Source organism: Poecilia reticulata, chromosome 18, assembly GCF_904066995.2.
Source record: "Poecilia reticulata chromosome 18, P_reticulata-male-v2, whole genome shotgun sequence".
NCBI lineage: Eukaryota > Metazoa > Chordata > Actinopteri > Cyprinodontiformes > Poeciliidae > Poecilia > Poecilia reticulata.
In genome coordinates, this window is record NC_088847.1 from 24,618,565 (window position 1) to 24,639,800 (window position 21,236).

General features: G+C 51.0%; 1 protein-coding gene across 3 annotated transcripts; it reads left to right on the forward strand.

Annotated features, from left to right (window-relative positions):
• The first annotated feature begins 858 nt into the window (after window positions 1-858).
• LOC103460317 (uncharacterized) lies at window positions 859-20,999 on the forward strand. 3 transcript variants are annotated; one of them, XM_081599078.1, is made up of 10 exons: window positions 860-996; window positions 1,555-2,201; window positions 3,528-3,872; window positions 3,950-4,285; window positions 4,666-4,776; window positions 4,881-5,207; window positions 6,703-7,029; window positions 16,213-16,539; window positions 18,034-18,363; window positions 19,961-20,999. In XM_081599078.1, exons 2-10 carry the CDS (start codon window positions 2,177-2,179, stop codon window positions 20,050-20,052), a joined length of 2,220 nt encoding a protein of 739 aa, XP_081455204.1. In that variant the 5' UTR covers window positions 860-996; window positions 1,555-2,176; the 3' UTR covers window positions 20,053-20,999. The 3 variants fall into 3 exon arrangements, with proteins under 3 accessions (XP_081455206.1, XP_081455204.1, XP_081455205.1); XM_081599079.1 differs by having other exon boundaries at window positions 902-996; window positions 1,582-2,201; XM_081599080.1 differs by lacking the exon at window positions 6,703-7,029 and having other exon boundaries at window positions 859-996.
• Window positions 21,000-21,236: the final 237 nt, after the last annotated feature.

Consider the following 21,236-nt stretch of genomic DNA (forward strand, 5'->3'; position numbering starts at 1 on the left):
ACATTCAATGCGAAGCTCCGTCAAACAATCTAAAGATTAGATTTTCTCCTCAATGCGATGGAAATAAAGAAGCCGTGAACCTTACGCCATCCATCCATCCATCCATCCATCCATTTTCTTCCTCTTATCCGAGGTCGGGTCGCGGGGGCAGCAGCTTCAGGAGGCCCAGACTTCCCTCTCCAGCCTCTTCCAGGTCCTCCAGGAACCCCAAGGCGTTTCCAGGCCATAGAGAGACATTGTCCCTCCAGGTGTCCTGGGTCTCCCCTCCTCCCGGTGGGACCTGAACTCCTCACCAGGGAGGCGTCCAGGAGGCATCCTGACCAGATGCCCGAGCCTCAACTGGCTCCTCTCGACGTGGAGGAGCAGCGGCTCTACTCTGAGTCCCTCCTGGATGACCGAGCTTCTCTCTCTAAGGGAGAGCCCAGCCACCCTGCGGAGGAGGAAACCCATTTCGGCCGCTTGTATCCGTGATCTGGTTCTTTCGGTCATGACCCAAAGCTCATGACCATAGATGAGGGTGGGAACGTAGATCGACCGGTAAATCGAGAGCTTCGCTTTTTGGCTCAGCTCTCTCTTCACCACGACGGACCGGTACAGCGCCCGCTTCACGGCAGACGCTGCCCCAATCCGCCTGTCGATCTCCCTTCTTCCCTCATTCGTGAACAAGATCCCCAGATACTTAAACTCCTCCACTTGAGGCAGGACGACCCCCCTGACCCGGAGAAGGCACTCTACCCTTTTCCGGCTCAAGACCATGGTAAGGTTTATTTACGTGAACCTTACGCAGTTTACGTAAATACTATCTGGTCTTCAAGATGCAGAGAAATGCACGTTGCTGCCCCCTGCGGTCGCAGAATATGATGGTCACAGAATTGGGCGCAACACCTGCTGCGTAAAGTGGAGCTACTTCCTGTTCACTCAGTCTGGAGAGAGAAACTTCCTGCTCTTCCACTCCGTTTATTTTACAGGTCAGTCTGCGGCTGAAACCACCCTGAGGTAAACTTTAAGCTTTGTTTCTCTTCTACGAAGCAGTTACTGATGATTTGAGCCGCTTGAGGAGAGTTTTATAAAGAACCGTGAAGCCCTGCTAGTCTCGCGGGAATTGGTGTCTTTCTCGCGATGGTGAATTTGAGCCCAAAATGTTTATTAAAACCGAAACTATCATATTAATAAGATTATTCATATATAAATGCACTTCAATCGATGTTGTGTGGCTCCTTATGTGACGCCATGAGTTGAATTAGCTTTATGAACGGATGAAGCTGCATAGTTTCAGAAAGATTCATGTTGTCACGTTAATACCAGGCTGTCAGAGTTAACTTGTAAATGTGTTACAGCCAAATGAGTTGATGGCTCCAAGTGCCAGTTATAAATAACTGTTTTAACCAGAAGCCTGTGTTATTTACCAGGACTTCCCAGAGTTATCTGGAACTGTGAACAGACTGTGGTTTTGGTTTTGGTTTCTCTATTTTTATAATTTGTGCCGGACATTTAAAACTGAACGTTTTGTGAGTGAAAATAAACTGCTGCGGTTCTTACTCTCCCATCCTGCAGTTATTTCACAGATATTCGTGTTTCCAGTTGGACCTGCAACAAGCAGTTAGTGGAGTTTCAGAGGAGACCCAACAGAACCAGGATGGAAACCAGAACTTCCTCTAGGACCAGATAGAGAATCGGACTGGAACCAGTGAGACACAGAGGCAGTAAAAGGCCTCAGAGGTTCAACTGGAATGATATTTAATAAGGAAGATTGAAGTTATAGCCTTGGACTTCAGGCCTTTTTGTTCTCAGGGGGAATTTATTTTCCACAAAGCTGCCGCTGCTCTCACGATGACAATAACCTAATACCAAGAAGAAACCTCTGAGGTCCGGCTGGTTCTGATCCGGTTCTGATAGAGCTGCTCTGAGTTCATCCAATCAGAGCGAAGGAAAGGGGCCAGCAGGTCACCTGGGCCACTGATGAAGAGACTTGATTAAAGGAACCACAAGCTGGACCAACAGGAATGAAGCTCCCCGCCTTTCCTCAGGACTGAACTGGATCCAGCAGAACCGGTTCAGCAGAACCTGAAGCAGCCAATCAGCAGGGAGTCCAGGGCCACTGGGTGGATCTCTGGTGTCAGAGGAGAGCAGCTGGAGAAAACCTCTCAGTTTGTTCTGGTTTCTGTCTGAGAGGAAGATGAAGATGATGGTCCTCCTGCTCGGTAAGATCATCTTCCTCTCTGCTCCTCATCCTCTCTGGAAGCTGCTGATCAGCTGGTGATCATAACGACTGATTATTGACATCTTTGGATGTTTTTCCTCATAAAGTCGCTTCATAGCGTAAAGATGTTGAAGTGAAACTCGGTGGCTGTCGGCTCAGAGCCTCTGATCTGCTCTTTGCTCTCACCGGGTCAGAACCGAGTACTCTGGATCATAGAAACACCAACATGATGACGCTGCTGCATGGCGATGAACCATGAAGCAGAGATTAATAACTACACCAGTTATCCCATGTGGACGGCGATATGATTTAAAGATTATTTTATTTAAAAAATAGCTTTTATGAAGAGGCCAAAAGAGGCTCAACCCACATTATTATTTTCTGTATGAATAAACACCATCAAGGCTGCACAGTGGTGCAGTTGGTAGAGCTGCTGCCTTGCAGCAAGAAGGTTCTGGGTTCGATTCCCGGTCTTTCTGCATGGAGTCTCCATGTTCTCCCTGCATGGTGGGTTTTCTCCAGGTACTCCGGTTTCCTCCCACAGTCCAAAAACATGACTGTCAGGTTAATTGGCCTCTCCAAATTGTCCCTAGGTGTGAGTGTGTGTGTGCATGGTTGTGTGTCTCTGTGTTGCCCTGCGACAGACTGGCGACCTGTCCAGATGACCCAGGTGACCCCGCCTCTCGCCCGGAACGTTAGCTGGAGAGGCAGCAGCTCCTCCTGTCCAATGATAACAATGTTATAAAAACAAATTGTAGAGTAGAAATATCATTTGTTGTCCCACCATGGGGACATTTCTGTGTAACAGCAGCAAAGTGACAAAGGAATATAAAATATATAAAGCAGAATAAATGATAAAACACTGAACAACAAGGCCACAATGCTAACACCATGTTCAACAATCTTAAATTATAAATGTACAACATGTGAATCTCTATTTGAACATTAAAACAAATAATAGTAGGAGACGATAAAAATGATGCAGCAGTTGTAAAGAGTTTAGAAACGGATTCAGAAAAAACATTTTGTGACATAATGTTGAACCGAAAATTTACTGAATTCTGTCAGTTTTTATTTTAAAAGTAAAAAATATTGTTTTTGACTGTAAACGTCTTTAGCATCAGGAGAAATGAAAGTTTAGGAGACATTTGGGTTATTGGGGGTCAGATCGACGTCCTGCCTGAACCCAGACGGTTTTCACTTCTGTCTCTCTCTCTCTTATTGTCTCTCTCTCTGTCTCTCTCTCTGTCTCTCCCTCTGTCTCTCCCTCTCTCTCTCTTATTCTCTCCCTCTCTCTCTCTGACTCGTCTCTGTGTTTTGTCCTCAGTTTCCCAGCATGCCCTGTGTGGGGTGGTAGAGGTCACTGTGGGGTCTCAGTCCGTCCTGCTGCCTTGTCATTACTCTGGCATCATACCTGAAGAGCCCGTCGTCACCTGGACCAACGGGGACGTCGGTCCCGCCTGCGTCCACCTGAGACGGGAGCAGGACGACCTGAGGACGCAGCTTGAGCGTTACCGGGGCCGGACGAGCATGGCGCCCGGGGCAGTGGACTCTGGAGACTTCAGCCTGACCCTGAGTGACCCCCGACCTCCCGACCAAGGTACCTACACCTGCAGCCTGAGCGATGGGAGAGGACGCCGCACACTCGGGGTCAGTCAGCTCAGGGTCAGAGGTGAGCAGCGTGAGCTCCAGGTCAAAGGTCGCTGGTTTCTGAGCTGGCTTAGTGAGATGTGACCATGTGATCCCCAGATGACCAGCTGGAGGTGAAGACGGTGGAAGGAGCGGATTCTGTGGTCCTGCCCTGCAGAATGCCACCCAATCTGCCCGGCGACAGCAGAGTGGAGTGGACCCGCTCAGAACCAGAACCTCTGCTGGTCCACACGCTCCAGAACACGAGCCGACCCGGAACCAGGCAGGACGACCTTTACTGCAGCCGCACCCACATGGAGCAGGACCTGCTGCGGACCGGCGACCTCAGCCTGACCCTGAGGTTCCCCACCGCCAGGGACAGAGGGCGCTACGTCTGCACCGTGCACCGCGGCGAGGACATCCTGAGGCGGGCCGTGGTACTGCAGCACGTCACAGGTCAGAGGTCAACGTCATTCTGCTCTGATTGATGCAGAAACTAAACATTGAATAAACCTTTACTTTTAGACCAAATGCAGGTTTTACTGTGAACCTGTTATATTTGGACGGACGGAGTTCCTCCAGGTGACTCACCTGTAAAACTGACTGACTCACCTGGCAGCTAAACTCCTGCTTTCTGGCTTCAACCTGATATTTTAAGATTAAAACAATTCCTACTTTTTACCTGTTTGGACGATTCAGAGGTCAGAGTTGGTGAATCAGGATGAAAAACTCATTTTCAAAACCATGTTGATGAAAGCCACTTTGAAGGTCACAGAAAGGTCACGCAGAGTGAAACATTCAGCTCCACATGATGTTTGTCTCTTGTTTCTCTGCAGAACAGTTTCCCCTGCAGGCTAGAGTCCTGGTGGTTCTCCTGGTCCTCCTGCTTGCAGCGCTCTTTGCCTCTGGCGGCCTTTTCTATTATTTTCGACATTACATCCTGTCAGGTGAGTCTGTCCTGCAGTGAGTCAGACAGGAAGTCCTTCCCCGGTCCGAGCTTCAGGGCGGCTGCTGTCCGGAAAGCTGATGCTGTGCTTGGTTTTCCTCCCAGGCTACACGGTGAAGGTGGATGCAGGGGCGGAGTCTGTCCTGCTGCCCTGCAAGTCCAGAGTCCGTCTGCCCGAAGACGCCAAGGTGGACTGGAGGACCAGCACCAACCGGAAGGTTCATGTGTATCTCCAGGGTTGTGATCGGACGGAGGAGCAGCACCAGGCTTACCGCAACCGGACCCGGATAAACCAAGACCCGCTGAAAACCAGAGACCTCAGTCTGACGCTGCAGCGCCCCCTAGATGTGGACAGAGACACCTACACCTGCATTGTCTGCAGCAGAGAGGGACACGTCCTGCTGAAAAAGGATGTGAAGCTTCGTGTCAGAGGTACAGGAACACTGAGAACCTGAGGGTCATCCTGACGGGTAAATGGGTCAATTGGTGGGTTGGTTGGAAATACAGTTATTTCTGTAAAGTCCATTTGGACCTTTTTTGTTTTTACGTCTGGTCTTTGGCGTTCCAGCCAGATCGTAGAGAAACTGATTCCAAACCCAAAGGCTCCATCCGAGGATCCTCTGATTCTACATTTATATGCTCCCACTGGCTCAGGTCATAACAGGAAATAAGATCAGTTACCATGACGACACAGACGATGCACAGCTCTACATTACCGGGTCACCAGGTGACCTTTGACCCCATCCAGTCACTGAACAGATGCTGAGAACAGAGAAATGTGAGGATGAGACAAAACTTTCTCAAGCTGAACAGAAACTAAAGTTATAATCTTGGGACCTAAAGAGGAGCGATCTAGAGTTATAGATCTAGAGTTATAGATCTAGAGTTATAGATCTAGAGTCATAGATACAGAGATATAGATCTAGAGTTATAGATCTAGAGTCATAGATCTAGAGTTATAGATCTAGAGTCATAGATCTAGAGTCATAGATCTAGAGTTATAGATCTAGAGTTATAGATCTAGAGTTATAGATCTAGAGTTATAGATCTAGAGTTATAGATCTAGAGTCATAGATACAGAGATATAGATCTAGAATCAGCTTCAGTTCTTCCAGCTGTAAACCAGAGACCAGGCTGACCTCTGACAAACCAACGATCCAGAAGCTGCAGCTGGAGTTCTGACTAGAACCAGGTGGATAGAGACACCACCCGGTTCTACACCACCCGGTTCTACATCACCCGGTTCTACACACACCACCTGGTTCTACACCACCCGGTTCTACATTCCTTTAAACTGCTGGTAGTTTATAAATCAGGGAACAGATTCATGATCAGCTGCTGCTGGATCAACCTTCAGACCCCTCAGGTTCTGGTTCTGGTTCTGCTCTGCCTCCAGAACCAGAACCCAACATGGAGAAGCAGCATTCAGCTTCTGTGCATCACAAATCTGGAACAAACTTCCAGAAAACAGAAGTGGAAACAGTGGGATCCTTTAAATCCAGCTGTCAGAGCTGCTTTACAAACATCGACCAATCAGATGAGGACTTGATGATGTCACTGATCAAGATGTCTTATTGATAGTCTCTCAGTGGTCGACTGCATGGTGTTTTTTATGATGCGTAGCTCCTTGAACTGCCTTGTTGGTAAGATGTGCCACACAAATAAACGTGATTGATTACAATGATTAAATCTTGGATCTATAGAAACGTGTTAAACTCCATCCATCCATAATACCTGTATTATATTTTTGAGCACCAATATTTCCTGCAGAGTTTTTCCATCCTGATGAAACATGTTGGTTAAAGCAGAAAACCAGCCCGTCTCTTTCTCAGGCAGAATTTCCACAGAACAAACTGAAGACACTGTCATCACGTCCTCAGAGCTGCTGCTGTCTGTCCAACTCATCTTGTCCTCTGTTGTCTCTCAGTCCATCAGGTGGAGGTGGAATCAGGGGTGGAGTCTGTCCTGCTGCCCTGCAGAACCACAGAGAGTCTGGATGGAGACGTCAGAGTGGAGTGGAGGGACAAATTTAACTGGACGGTCCATGTGTATCAGAACGGTTCTGATCAGCCTGGAGATCAACACTGGCTCTACAGAACCAGAACCAGGATGGATGAAAACCTGCTGAGGACCGGAGACCTCAGTCTGACTCTGTCATGGCCGACTGATGGAGACAGCAACACCTTCACCTGCACCGTCTCCAAGGGGGACGGAGACGTCCTGATGGAGAAACAAGTCAAGCTCCAGGTCACTGGTGAGTTAATCTGACATTATTTCAGGTGGTTAACTGGTTATTGTCTGTATGTTAGTAGTTCTCATGGCACTAAGACTTTGACAAGTGATGTCAAACTCTTACATTTGGAGCAGCGACTGCAGCCGTTTCAGTTTTAGACCAACAGCAGCAAGAAGCTGTTTGGGGGAAACGTCTGAACAGCCGATACTGTTTTTAATCGGCTGATTTAGGCCGATAATATGTACAATATGTGCAGTTTAATGCCCACCAAGAGGTTTTTGCCAACTGCAGTTAAACTGAAGATGAGGAGCTGCTTCACATGACCCTGAGCTGAAATACTGAGCTGCTCATCACTGTTGTTTCCATGGTGATAAAGTAGATCTAATCCATTCATTGGCTTTTCTGAATTGATATTGAATTGGAGAAATAAACTGCAAAGCATTGATGAATCAATATTTTTATCAATTTCTGAGAAGGAACTTGGAAAGTTAGGCCCTGATAACTTAGTGCTAGCAAGTGTTAGCTACCACATTGGCCATAGCCAGAAAAAGCTACCTTCCTGCCTCCTTCCTGCCTCCTTCCTGCCTCCTTCCTGCCTCCTTCCTGCCTCCTTCCTGCCTCCTTTCTGCCTCCTTCCTGCCTCCTTCCTGCCTCCTTCCTGCCTCCTTCCTGCCTCCTTCCTGCCTCCTTCCTGCCTCCTTCCTGCCTCCTTCCTGCCTCCTTCCTGCCTCCTTCCTGCCTCCTTCCTGCCTCCTTCCTGCCTCCTTCCTGCCTCCTTCCTGCCTCCTTCCTGCCTCCTTCCTGCCTCCTTCCTGCCTCCTTCCTGCCTCCTTCCTGCCTCCTTCCTGCCTCCTTCCTGCCTCCTTCCTGCCTCCTTTCTGCCTCCTTCCTGCCTCCTTCCTGCTTCCTTCCTGCCTCCTTTCTGCCTCCTTCCTGCCTCCTTCCTGCCTCCTTTCTGCCTCCTTCCTGCCTCCTTCCTGCTTCCTTCCTGCCTCCTTCCTGCCTCCTTTCTGCCTCCTTCCTGCTTCCTTCCTGCCTCCTTTCTGCCTCCTTCCTGCTTCCTTCCTGCCTCCTTCCTGCCTCCTTCCTGCCTCCTTCCTGCTTCCTTCCTGCCTCCTTTCTGTCTCCTTCCTGCCTCCTTCCTGCCTCCTTTCTGCCTCCTTCCTGCCTCCTTCCTGCTTCCTTCCTGCTTCTTTCCTGCCTCCTTCCTGCCTCCTTCCTGCTTCCTTCCTGCCTCCTTTCTGCCTCCTTCCTGCTTCCTTCCTGCCTCCTTTCTGTCTTTCTGCTCCTTCCTGCCTCCTTTCTGCCTCCTTCCTGCTCCTTCCTGCCTCCTTCCTGCCTCCTTCCCTCTGCCTCCTTCCTGCCTCCTTCCTGCTTCCTTCCTGCCTCCTTCCTGCCTCCTTCTGCCTCCTTCCTGCCTCCTTCCTGCTTCCTTCCTGCCTCCTTCCTGCCTCCTTTCTGCCTCCTTCCTGCCTCCTTTCTGCCTCCTTCCTGCTCCTTCCTGCTTCCTTCCTGTCTCCTTCCTGCCTCCTTCCTGCCTCCTTTCTGCCTCCTTCCTGCCTCCTTCCTGCTTCCTTCCTGCCTCCTTCCTGCCTCCTTTCTGCCTCCTTCCTGCCTCCTTTCTGCTCCTTCTGCCTCCTTCCTGCCTCCTTCCTGCTCCTTCCTGCCTCCTTTCTGTCTCCTTCCTGCCTCCTTCCTGCCTCCTTTCTGCCTCCTTCCTGCCTCCTTCCTGCCTCCTTCCTGCCTCCTTCCTGCCTCCTTTCTGCCTCCTTCCTGCCTCCTTTCTGCCTCCTTTCTGCCTCCTTCCTGCCTCCTTCCTGCCTCCTTCCTGCCTCCTTTCTGCCTCCTTCTGCCTCCTTCTGCCTCCTTCTGCCTCCTTTCTGCCTCCTTCCTGCCTCCTTCCTGCTTCCTTCCTGCCTCCTTCCTGCTCCTTTCTGCCTCCTCCTGCCTCCTTCTGCCTCCTTTCTGCCTCCTTTCTGCCTCCTTCCTGCCTCCTTTCTGCCTCCTTCCTGCCTCCTTCCTGCCTCCTTCCTGCATCCTTTCTGCCTCCTTTCTGCCTCCTTTCTGCCTCCTTCCTGCCTCCTTCCTGCCTCCTTCCTGCCTCCTTTCTGCCTCCTTCCTGCCTCCTTCCTGCCTCCTTTCTGCCTCCTTTCTGCCTCCTTCCTGCCTCCTTCCTGCCTCCTTCCTGCCTCCTTTCTGTCTCCTTCCTGCCTCCTTCCTGCCTCCTTCCTGCTCCTTCCTGCCTCCTTTCTGTCCTCTTTCCTGCCTCCTTCCTGCCTCCTTTCTGCCTCCTTCCTGCCTCCTTCCTGCTTCCTTCCTGCTCTTTCCTGCCTCCTTCCTGCCTCCTTCCTGCTCCTTCCTGCCTCCTTTCTGCCTCCTTCCTGCTTCCTTCCTGCCTCCTTTCTGTCTCCTTCCTGCCTCCTTCCTGCCTCCTTTCTGCCTCCTTCCTGCCTCCTTCCTGCCTCCTTCCTGCCTCCTTTCTGCCTCCTTCCTGCCTCCTTCCTGCTTCCTTCCTGCCTCCTTCCTGCCTCCTTTCTGCCTCCTTCCTGCCTCCTTCCTGCTTCCTTCCTGCCTCCTTCCTGCCTCCTTTCTGCTCCTTCCTGCTCCTCCCTGCTCCTCCCTGCTCCTCCCTGCTCCTTCCTGCTCCTCCCTGCTCCTCCCTGCCTCCTTTCTGCCTCCTTCCTGCCTCCTTCCTGCTTCCTTCCTGCCTCCTTCCTGCCTCCTTTCTGCCTCCTTCCTGCCTCCTTTCTGCCTCCTTTCTTCCTCCTTCCTGCCTCCTTCCTGCCTCCTTCCTGCCTCCTTTCTGCCTCCTTCCTGCCTCCTTCCTGCCTCCTTCCTGCCTCCTTCCTGCCTCCTTCCTGCTTCCTTCCTGCCTCCTTCCTGCTCCTTCTGCTCTTCCTGCCTCCTTCTGCCTCCTTCCTGCCTCCTTCCTGCCTCCTTCTTGCCTCCTTCCTGCCTCCTTCCTGCCTCCTTTCTGCCTCCTTCCTGCCTCCTTTCTGCCTCCTTCCTGCCTCCTTTCTGCCTCCTTCCTGCCTCCTTTCCTGCCTCCTTCCTGCTTCCTTCCTGCCTCCTTCCTGCCTCCTTTCTGCCTCCTTCCTGCCTCCTTTCTGCCTCCTTCCTGCCTCCTTCCTGCCTCCTTTCCTGCCTCCTTTCCTGCCTCCTTCCTGCATCCTTCCTGCCTCCTTTCCTGCCTCCTTTCTGCCTCCTTCCTGCCTCCTTTCTGCCTCCTTCCTGCCTCCTTCCTGCCTCCTTCCTGCCTCCTTTCTGCCTCCTTCCTGCCTCCTTCCTGCCTCCTTTCTGCCTCCTTTCTGCCTCCTTCCTGCCTCCTTCCTGCCTCCTTCCTGCCTCCTTTCTGCCTCCTTCCTGCCTCCTTTCCTGCCTCCTTCCTGCCTCCTTCCTGCTTCCTTCCTGCCTCCTTCCTGCCTCCTTCCTGCCTCCTTCCTGCCTCCTTCCTGCCTCCTTCCTGCCTCCTTCCTGCCTCCTTCCTGCCTCCTTCCTGCCTCCTTCCTGCCTCCTTTCTGCCTCCTTCCTGCCTCCTTCCTGCCTCCTTCCTGCTCCTTCCTGCCTCCTTCCTGCCTCCTTTCTGCCTCCTTCCTGCCTCCTTCCTGCCTCCTTCCTGCCTCCTTTCTGTCTCCTTCCTGCCTCCTTCCTGCCTCCTTTCTGCCTCCTTCCTGCCTCCTTCCTGCTTCCTTCCTGCCTCCTTCCTGCCTCCTTTCTGCCTCCTTCCTGCTTCCTTCCTGCCTCCTTTCTGCCTCCTTCCTGCTTCCTTCCTGCCTCCTTCCTGCCTCCTTCCTGCCTCCTTCCTGCCTCCTTCCTGCCTCCTTTCTGTCTCCTTTCTGCCTCCTTCCTGCCTCCTTTCTGCCTCCTTCCTGCCTCCTTCCTGCTTCCTTCCTGCTTCTTTCCTGCCTCCTTCCTGCTTCCTTCCTGCCTCCTTTCTGCCTCCTTCCTGCTTCTTCCTGCCTCCTTTCTGTTCCTTCCTGCCTCTTCCTGCCTCCTTTCTGCCTCCTTCCTGCCTCCTTCCTGCTTCCTTCCTGCCTCTCCTGCCTCCTTTCTGCCTCTTCCTGCCTCCTTCCTGCTTCCTTCCTGCCTCCTTCCTGCCTCCTTTCTGCCTCCTTCCTGCCTCCTTCCTGTTCCTTCTGCCTCCTTCCTGCCTCCTTTCTGCCTCCTTCCTGCCTCCTTTCTGCCTCCTTCCTGCCTCCTTTCTGCTTCCTTCCTGTCTCCTTCTGCCTCCTTCCTGCCTCCTTTCTGCCTCCTTCCTGCCTCCTTCTCTGCTTCCTTCCTGCCTCCTTCCTGCCTCCTTTCTGCCTCCTTCCTGCCTCCTTTCTGCCTCCTTTCTGCCTCCTTCCTGCCTCCTTCCTGCTTCTTCCTGCCTCCTTTCTGTCTCCTTCCTGCCTCCTTTCCTGCCTCCTTTCTTGCTCCTTCCTGCTCTCCTTCCTGCTTCCTTCCTCCCTCCTTCCTGCCTCCTTTCTGCCTCCTTCCTGCCTCCTTTCTGCCTCCTTCCTGCCTCCTTCCTTCCTCCTTCCTGCCTCCTTTCTGCCCCCTTCCTGCCTCCTTCCTGCCTCCTTCCTGCCTCCTTTCTGTCTCCTTCCTGCCTCCTTCCTGCCTCCTTCCTGCTTCCTTCCTGCCTCCTTTCTGTCTCCTTCCTGCTCCTTCCTGCCTCCTTTCTGCCTCCTTCCTGCCTCCTTCCTGCTTCCTTCGGCTTCTTCCTGCCTCCTTCCTGCCTCCTTCCTGCTTCCTTCCTGCCTCCTTTCTGCCTCCTTCCTGCTTCCTTCCTGCCTCCTTTCTGTCTCCTTCCTGCCTCCTTCCTGCCTCCTTTCTGCCTCCTTCCTGCCTCCTTCCTGCTTCCTTCCTGCCTCCTTCCTGCTCCTTTCTGCCTCCTTCCTGCCTCCTTCCTGCTCCTTCCTGCCTCCTTCCTGCCTCCTTTCTGCCTCCTTCCTGCCTCCTTCCTGCTTCCTTCCTGCCTCCTTCCTGCCTCCTTCCTGCCTCCTTCCTGCCTCCTTTCTGCCTCCTTCCTGCCTCCTTCCTGCTTCCTTCCTGTCTCCTTCCTGCCTCCTTCCTGCCTCCTTTCTGCCTCCTTCCTGCCTCCTTCCTGCTTCCTTCCTGCCTCCTTCCTGCCTCCTTTCTGCCTCCTTCCTGCCTCCTTCCTGCCTCCTTTCTGCCTCCTTCCTGCCTCCTTCCTGCTTCCTTCCTGCCTCCTTTCTGCCTCCTTCCTGCCTCCTTCCTGCCTCCTTCCTGCCTCCTTCCTTCCTCCTTCCTGCTTCCTTCCTGCCTCCTTCCTGCCTCCTTCCTGCCTCCTTCTGCCTCCTTCCTGCCTCCTTTCTGCCTCCTTTCTGCCTCCTTCTGCTCCTTCCTGCCTCCTTCCTGCCTCCTTCCTGCCTCCTTTCTGCCTCCTTCTTGCCTCCTTTCTGCCTCCTTTCTGCCTCCTTCCTGCCTCCTTTCTGCCTCCTTCCTGCCTCCTTCCTGCCTCCTTCCTGCCTCCTTTCTGCCTCCTTCCTGCCTCCTTTCTGCCTCCTTCTGCCTCCTTCCTGCCTCCTTCCTGCCTCCTTCCTGCCTCCTTTCTGCCTCCTTCCTGCCTCCTTTCTGCCTCCTTTCTGCCTCCTTCCTGCCTCCTTCCTGCCTCCTTCCTGCCTCCTTTCTGCCTCCTTCCTGCCTCCTTCCTGCCTCCTTCCTGCCTCCTTTCTGCCTCCTTCCTGCCTCCTTCCTGCCTCCTTCCTGCCTCCTTCCTGCCTCCTTCCTGCCTCCTTCCTGCCTCCTTTCTGCCTCCTTCCTGCCTCCTTCCTGCCTCCTTCCTGCCTCCTTCCTGCCTCCTTCCTGCCTCCTTCCTGCCTCCTTCCTGCCTCCTTCCTGCCTCCTTCCTGCCTCCTTCCTGCCTCCTTCCTGCCTCCTTCCTGCCTCCTTCCTGCCTCCTTCCTGCCTCCTTCCTGCCTCCTTCCTGCCTCCTTCCTGCCTCCTTTCTGCCTCCTTTCTTCCTCATTCCTGCTTCCTTCCTGCCTCCTTTCTGTCTCCTTCCTGCCTCCTTCCTGCCTCCTTTCTGCCTCCTTCCTGCCTCCTTCCTGCTTCCTTCCTGCCTCCTTCCTGCCTCCTTCCTGCCTCCTTCCTGCCTCCTTCCTGCCTCCTTCCTGCCTCCTTCCTGCCTCCTTCCTGCCTCCTTCCTGCCTCCTTCCTGCCTCCTTCCTTCTTCCTTCCTGCCTCCTTTCTGTCTCCTTCCTGCCTCCTTCCTGCCTCCTTTCTGCCTCCTTCCTGCCTCCTTCCTGCTTCCTTCCGGCTTCTTTCCTGCCTCCTTCCTGCCTCCTTCCTGCTTCCTTCCTGCCTCCTTTCTGCCTCCTTCCTGCTTCCTTCCTGCCTCCTTTCTGTCTCCTTCCTGCCTCCTTCCTGCCTCCTTTCTGCCTCCTTCCTGCCTCCTTCCTGCCTCCTTCCTGCCTCCTTCCTGCCTCCTTCCTGCCTCCTTCCTGCCTCCTTCCTGCCTCCTTCCTGCCTCCTTCCTGCCTCCTTCCTGCCTCCTTCCTGCCTCCTTCCTGCCTCCTTCCTGCCTCCTTCCTGCCTCCTTTCTGCCTCCTTCCTGCCTCCTTTCTGCCTCCTTCCTGCCTCCTTCCTGCTTCCTTCCTGTCTCCTTCCTGCCTCCTTCCTGCCTCCTTTCTGCCTCCTTCCTGCCTCCTTCCTGCTTCCTTCCTGCCTCCTTCCTGCCTCCTTTCTGCCTCCTTCCTGCCTCCTTTCTGCCTCCTTTCTGCCTCCTTCCTGCCTCCTTCCTGCTTCCTTCCTGCCTCCTTTCTGCCTCCTTCCTGCCTCCTTCCTGCCTCCTTTCTGCCTCCTTCCTGCCTCCTTCCTGCCTCCTTCCTGCCTCCTTCCTGCCTCCTTTCTGCCTCCTTCCTGCCTCCTTTCTGCCTCCTTCCTGCCTCCTTCCTGCCTCCTTCCTGTCTCCTTCCTGCCTCCTTCCTGCCTCCTTCCTGCCTCCTTCCTGCCTCCTTCCTGCTTCCTTCCTGCCTCCTTCCTGCCTCCTTTCTGCCTCCTTCCTGCCTCCTTTCTGCCTCCTTTCTGCCTCCTTCCTGCCTCCTTCCTGCTTCCTTCCTGCCTCCTTTCTGCCTCCTTCCTGCCTCCTTCCTGCCTCCTTTCTGCCTCCTTCCTGCCTCCTTCCTGCTTCCTTCCTGCCTCCTTTCTGCCTCCTTTCTGCCTCCTTCCTGCCTCCTTCCTGCCTCCTTCCTGCCTCCTTTCTGCCTCCTTCCTGCCTCCTTTCTGCCTCCTTTCTGCCTCCTTTCTGCCTCCTTCCTGCCTCCTTCCTGCTTCCTTCCTGCCTCCTTCCTGCCTCCTTTCTGCCTCCTTCCTGCCTCCTTTCTGCCTCCTTTCTGCCTCCTTCCTGCCTCCTTCCTGCCTCCTTCCTGCCTCCTTCCTGCCTCCTTTCTGCCTCCTTCCTGCCTCCTTTCTGCCTCCTTTCTGCCTCCTTCCTGCCTCCTTCCTGCCTCCTTCCTGCCTCCTTCCTGCCTCCTTCCTGCCTCCTTCCTGCCTCCTTTCTGCCTCCTTTCTGCCTCCTTTCTGCCTCCTTTCTGCCTCCTTTCTGCCTCCTTTCTGCCTCCTTTCTGCCTCCTTTCTGCTTCCTTCCTGCCTCCTTTCTGCCTCCTTCCTGCTTCCTTCCTGCCTCCTTTCTGCCTCCTTCCTGCCTCCTTCCTGCCTCCTTTCTGCCTCCTTCCTGCCTCCTTCCTGCTTCCTTCCTGCCTCCTTCCTGCCTCCTTTCTGCCTCCTTCCTGCCTCCTTTCTGCCTCCTTTCTGCCTCCTTCCTGCCTCCTTTCTGCCTCCTTTCTGCCTCCTTCCTGCCTCCTTCCTGCCTCCTTTCTGCCTCCTTCCTGCCTCCTTCCTGCCTCCTTTCTGCCTCCTTCCTGCCTCCTTCCTGCCTCCTTCCTGCCTCCTTCCTGCCTCCTTTCTGCCTCCTTCCTGCCTCCTTTCTGCCTCCTTCCTGCCTCCTTTCTGCCTCCTTTCTGCCTCCTTCCTGCCTCCTTCCTGCCTCCTTCCTGCCTCCTTTCTGCCTCCTTCCTGCCTCCTTTCTGCCTCCTTCCTGCCTCCTTTCTGCCTCCTTTTTGCCTCCTTTCTGCCTCCTTCCTGCGTCTGCTTTTCATCCTTCGGTCCAGTTTCTCAAATCTGAGATTCTCTGTCTAAGGATACTGAAGCGAAGGTCCTGGGACGTCCTCATCTTCCAACGTTGCTCTTCAGAAGTCGTGGTTCTGTTTGAACATGATCGTTTGTCTGAACATGATTATTGAGATGGGCTCCATGGAACCTGAAACTGGTCCGGTTTCAGGTTCTGACTCTGGTGTGTGGATGGGATCTGCAGTCACAAGGCGCCTCTGAGGTCAGGCCTCCATTGTACTGATCACACTGCATCTCCCAGCATCCATTGCTCTGAAAGCTGGTGTTACTGATGGTACCGGTACCGGCTCACCTGGCCCGTTTGGACTCTGGACAGAGTTTCAGTCTCACTGAGACGGATCAGCTCACAGTCAGACCCAAACTGTTCCAGAGATGATTTAATCAAACAAGATGGTTTAGCTGCTGTTTTATTGAAGTTGGTTTAAGTCTTGCAGTTATCTTCCTTGATTATTGATTACTGATTATTGGTTTTGGAGCAGTAGATTAGCAGCTCAGCTGTAGAAGCTTATTGACTGTAAAGTTGAGCTGTGATATTCAGAAATGCTCAGACTTGAGAAGTGTCTGATTATTATTTCTGCTGCCCAACATTATAAACAATACAGATATTAATAATAAATTGTCTAGAAAGATCAACAAACATCATCTTGAAGCACTTTAGATAAAAACATTGAATGTTTTCACAGGTATCTGATCAGATTTATCCAATCACAGAGGATTCAGATGGTTACACAGGTTATAGTCTGGTGCTGCTGAGCCCAGCAGATTGGACCTCTGGTACCGTTAATCATTGGGTTCTACAGCCGAACATGGAGCCGTCAGCCCTGTGAAAGAAACTCAGGTTATAGGGGTTATAATGCTGTGACCTTCAGGAGGGGATTTCATTTGAGTTAAAGTTCTGACCTGCAGACGGGCCGATAGGGGGCGCTAGCACTCATGTTACGCTCATTACTGTCCTAAAGCACTCGGAGAGTAAAGCTGGAGAAGACTGGAACCAGTCCAACATGTTGGGACATGTCCTCAGAGCTGCTGCTGTCTGTCCAACTTATCTTGTCCTCTGTTGTCTCTCAGTCCAACAGGTGGAGGTGGAATCAGGGGTGGAGTCTGTCCTGCTGCCCTGCAGAACCACAGGGAGTCTGGATGGAGACGTTAGAGTGGAGTGGATGGACAGAGACAACAGGAAGGTCCATGTGCATCAGAACGGTTCTGATCAGGCTGGAGATCAGAACAGATCCTACAGAACCAGAACCAGGATGGAGGAAGATCCACTGAGAACCGGAGACCTCAGTCTGACTCTGAGACGGCCCACTGACGAAGACAGCAACATCTACACCTGCAGCGTCTGCAAAGGGGACGGAGACGTCCTGATGAAGAAACAAGTAAAGCTCCAGGTCAAAGGTCAGTGGGGTCAAAGGTACCAGTAGTGGAGCTAACTTGTGTTTCTGCTCCTCAACTTTTCACCCAAATGTAGAAGTTGGCATTGTGGGATTTTTATTCAATAACAGAGGGACACCAACTAATTAGTCCATATGCATGGACACCTGCTGTCCCCTGTCCCCTGGGACACAGCAGCTTGTCCACTGGACATAATCAGGACTATAAGACCCAAAAAATCCATCAATTATGCTGCAGGTCTAAAGACATTTAACAAAACAGTCTTTGGTGCTGTGTGGCAGAATAACTTTCTGAAAACATTAAGATGTGAAGCTCATTCGAAGATGAGCATCTTCAATTACTCCTGCAGCTCCTCCTCTCTCGTCCTCTTGTCCTCCTCTCTCTTCGTCCTCTTGTCCTCCTCTCAGGTCCTCCTGCAGCTCCTCCTCTCTCGTCCTCCTCTCTCGTCCTCCTCTCTCCTCGTCCTCTCGTCCTCCTCTTGTCCTCCTCTCTCCTCGTCCTCTCGTCCTCTCGTCCTCCTCTTGTCCTCCTCTCTCGTCCTCCTCTCTCGTCCTCCTCTCTCCTCGTCCTCTCGTCCTCCTCTCTCGTCCTCCTCTCTCCTCGTCCTCTCGTCCTCCTCTCTCGTCCTCCTCTCTCGTCCTCCTCTCTCCTCGTCCTCTCGTCCTCCTCTCCTGTCCTCCTCTCAGATGCTTCTCTGATGTCATGTCTGAAGCCCTGTTGGCTCCAAGATGTCCGATTATTCTCCTGTCCTGCTGCTATAGAATGAGCTCTGCAGAAAGGCTGCAGCTACAGTGAAGCAGGCAGAGAGCTCTCCATCCTCTGGTGGCATTTATAGTCAGTCACAGATTTTTGCCGATATCGTCTGATGTGCTGCGTTGTATCTCTGCTGCCAGTAGGATCAGCCTTTGAGAAGAAACCATAGAAAAAATGATGAAAACCGGGGTTCAGTTGGTCCACATGGGCAGCTACCCAGGGCAGCATCTTGTTGGGGGCAGCATGAGTTTCTAGACAATAAAGGGTTTTTCACATTTACACAGGTCTCTCTTTTAAATGAGACGATGAGTTTCTATAAATGTCCCTGTATAAGTACAGGGGTAACAACATTTCTGCCGCAGTTAAAGGACCTTTGGTCAAACAAAGTTCAGGCCTTAAGTTTTCTAATTATTGATGGTTGTAGAAAATCTTCTTTCCGTCCTGCAGGTTAGGACGTGAGTCTATGGGTGGGGGTCCTAAATGTTGCTGAACCACATCGTATGTAACTTTTGTGATGTCAGCAAAGATGGCGTCTCACACTATGAATGCTGGGAGATGTGGTCCAGTCAGTGTGTTTGGGTAAATGGAGGTTCGAGACAAATAAGAGCAAAGAAGAGTTTTGTAAAATGGCTACTCAAGATCATAACTTGAATTTAATATTTAAAAACATCACCAGACAGAAAAAAATATAGTTATGTGAAAATATAGAGAAATAATCTCATATATTTGTGTTTCTTCTCTCAGTCTGTCAGGTGGAGGTGGAGGAGGGGGCGGAGTCTGTCCTGCTGCCGTTCAGAACAACACCTGGCCTGCCTGGAGACGCCACAGTGGTGTGGGGACGTATTGATCCAGAGCCAAAAATGATCGTTCACATGTACTACAGCAGTTCTGACCAGCCTGATGACCAGGATGAGTATTTTAGTACCAGAACCAAGATGGCTGACGACCTGCTGACGTCTGGGGACCTCAGTCTGACTCTGAGGCGTCCCACAGTGAGAGACAGTGGACAGTACGAATCCTGTATAGACAGTGGGCAGATCTGGAGAAAGAAAACCATTTTGCTCAAAGTCAAAGGTCAGTTTGTCTCGTTTTGATTGTCTTTTTGAGCCACGATTACCTCAGTGGCTAAACCAACCCAACCCAAACTAAACACTAACCAACCAACTAACCAACCCCAAACCAAACCCAACCAACCAACCAACAAACCAACCAACCCAACCCAAACTAAACACTAACCAACCAACTAACCAACCCCAAACCCAACCAACCAACCAACAAACCAACCAACCCAACCCAAACTAAACACTAACCAACCAACTAACCAACCCCAAACCAAACCCAACCAACCAACCCAACCCAAACTAAACACTAACCAACCAACTAACCAAACCCAACCAACAAACCAACCAACAAACCCAAACTAAACACTAACCAACCAACTAACCAAACCCAACCAACAAACCAACCAACAAACCCAAACTAAACACTAACCAACCAACTAACCAACCCCAAACCCAACCAACCAACCAACAAACCAACCAACCCAACCCAAACTAAACACTAACCAACCAACTAACCAACCCCAAACCAAACCAACCAATCCAAACTAAACACCAACCAACTAACCAACCCCAAACCAAACCCAACCAACCAACAAACCAACCAACCAACCCAAACTAAACACTAACCAACCAACCAACCCCAAACCCAAACCAACCAAACCAAACCAACCAATCCAAACTAAACACTAACCAACCCCATTACATTAGGTAACAATAGTTCATGTTAAGATAAAGTATTAAACCTAAATATTAGTCAGTCATCACCGTCTCCCATAAAAAACTCTTCGATATACATAAAAATATGGTAATTAGACATTAAGATATTAAATATTTGGTATAGTTTCATTTAATGGCTAATGAAAGTTATTTATCTATTAATTATTAAAACTAAGTATATCAAATGTAGCTAGTAAGCTAGCTAGCATTAAGTTTTAAGTCTATAAATGTCAATTATTATACTGTATATGCAAAAGTATATATTACAGATTGCTGGCTAGGTAGCTATCTGTCAATAAAGTATTATCCAATAAAAAGTAATAATAATAATAACAGAATAGTAAGAGTTGGTAACTAATTAAGGGATGCTAATTTAAAACAGTTAGACAAGATGTCCAGGACTGAAGGCAACCTGTCATTTTTGACAACCAGCAAAGTGAATTAAAATAATTGGTAGTTTTGTGAAAGTAAGCTGCTCACCAGTAAGGTTCCAGGAAGCAATGTGTCATTTGTTTCTGAGTATTTTTACCTTCATGAAAGTCGCCTGTAGGACTTGGAAAGGGCCTGGAAAGACCTTGAAACCACAGTTATGTCTGGAGAAATAAACCTGGAACTCTGTGATGACCTTTATGTAAAGTAAAACAGAAGTTGAGATTACACACTTTTTATTATCTCTTTCTCAGTCATTTTTGAAGGATAAAATGGAAATCAGTGGAAAGTAACCAGTAAGTACTGGGAGAGGCCTCTGATGATAGAAGAGCAGTTTTTCTTTTCATGCCAATATTTATTATTGATTTCTGTTCTGCTCCCTCTGTGTGACTCAGCACATTGTCTCCAGCTGATTGGTTGTTTCTGGGCTCTTGTCTCCAACTTGTCCTTTGTCTCCTCTGCAGGGACAGTCCCGGTCCAGGACCAGCTGCAGGACATCCGGACCAGAAGTGGTTCTGTTGATCCGACTCCTCTCATGGCCGAAGAAGCTGTCTGATCGACATATTGATCACTGACTGTAAATCCATCTGACTTTGGATCAGAGTGAAATCTCAGGATCTGGCAGGATGAAAACTATTTTTATCTGCTCAGTCTTGGTGTCCATCCGTGTGAACGCTAACTGACCTCTGACCTCTGGTCCTCCAAACCTCGGTCTGGTTCGGTTTGAATGTCAACGTCAAGCGGACCAGAGACCGCTCCAGAAGCAGGAAGTGGACTACAGCGCAGGGCATTCTGGGTAAATCCATCCAAAGCTAACGTGCTAGCCTAGCGCTAGCAGCAGAAATGGCTCCTGGTCTTTAGCCTAAAGAGAAATCCTCCAACCGCTAAAATCCTCCATCTTGTTTCCATCTGGTGAAGAAGGAAGTTGCTCTCAGTGTCTTCAGAGGTTTTTGTGTCGTTTCCTTCAGTGGTTCTTGGTGCAGCGCCCCCACAGGCCAGGAGGGGAACAGGTTGGTTTGACTCAGAACCTGGAGGTGGAGCAGATGTTCTGGTTCCAGTAGAACCGGGTCGACCGGACCATCATGAAGGAAAACACCTTAGTTTGGAAACCAGCAGCATTTTGTGGTGGATCTGTGTCGGGTCCATGTCACAGATTGATCCTCTGAAAGAACTGATTCAGATTTTTTAAGTGAAGTTGCATCTTCAGAGTGGAGGAGACAACAAACTGAGTGACCACAGATCCACTGTGAGGCCTAAAAAACACAGAAATGACTCCAGAAGTTCCCTTTGTTTGGGCCGAGCTCCAGCGGACGGCTGGGTCTGCTGATGTGCTGGGAAGATACAGCAGATGTTCTGAAGATACTTATTCCAAAAAGTTACTGAAGTAAATGTAACTAATTACTTCGCAACTACAGTTTCCTTCTCAAAAAATTAGCATATTGTGATAAAGTTCATTATTTTCCATAATGTAATGATGAAAATTAAACTGTCATATATTTTAGACTCATTGTATACCAACTGAAATATTTCAGGTCTTTTATTGTTTTATTTTATTGGAAGTTTGAAGACTCAAACTGACCCACACAGAGGAGAGACAACATGAATGTGAAATATGTGTGAAAACATTTCAAAGTTTTTGTAGCCTCAAAAAGCATAAGCAGACACATACTGGAGACAAACCCCACAGCTGTGAACAGTGTGGGAAAGATTTGATTAGAAAAACTTGTTGGATGTTCACAG

Excerpts from the sequence above, each read along its gene's own strand:
- LOC103460317 (XM_081599078.1), top strand. The coding sequence starts at position 2,177 with ATGAAGATGATGGTCCTCCTGCTCG. Across the intron at positions 2,202-3,527 it reads GATGATGGTCCTCCTGCTCG|TTTCCCAGCATGCCCTGTGT; the intron begins GTAAGATCATCT and ends TTTTGTCCTCAG. Across the intron at positions 7,030-16,212 it reads AGTCAAGCTCCAGGTCACTG|TCCAACAGGTGGAGGTGGAA; the intron begins GTGAGTTAATCT and ends GTTGTCTCTCAG.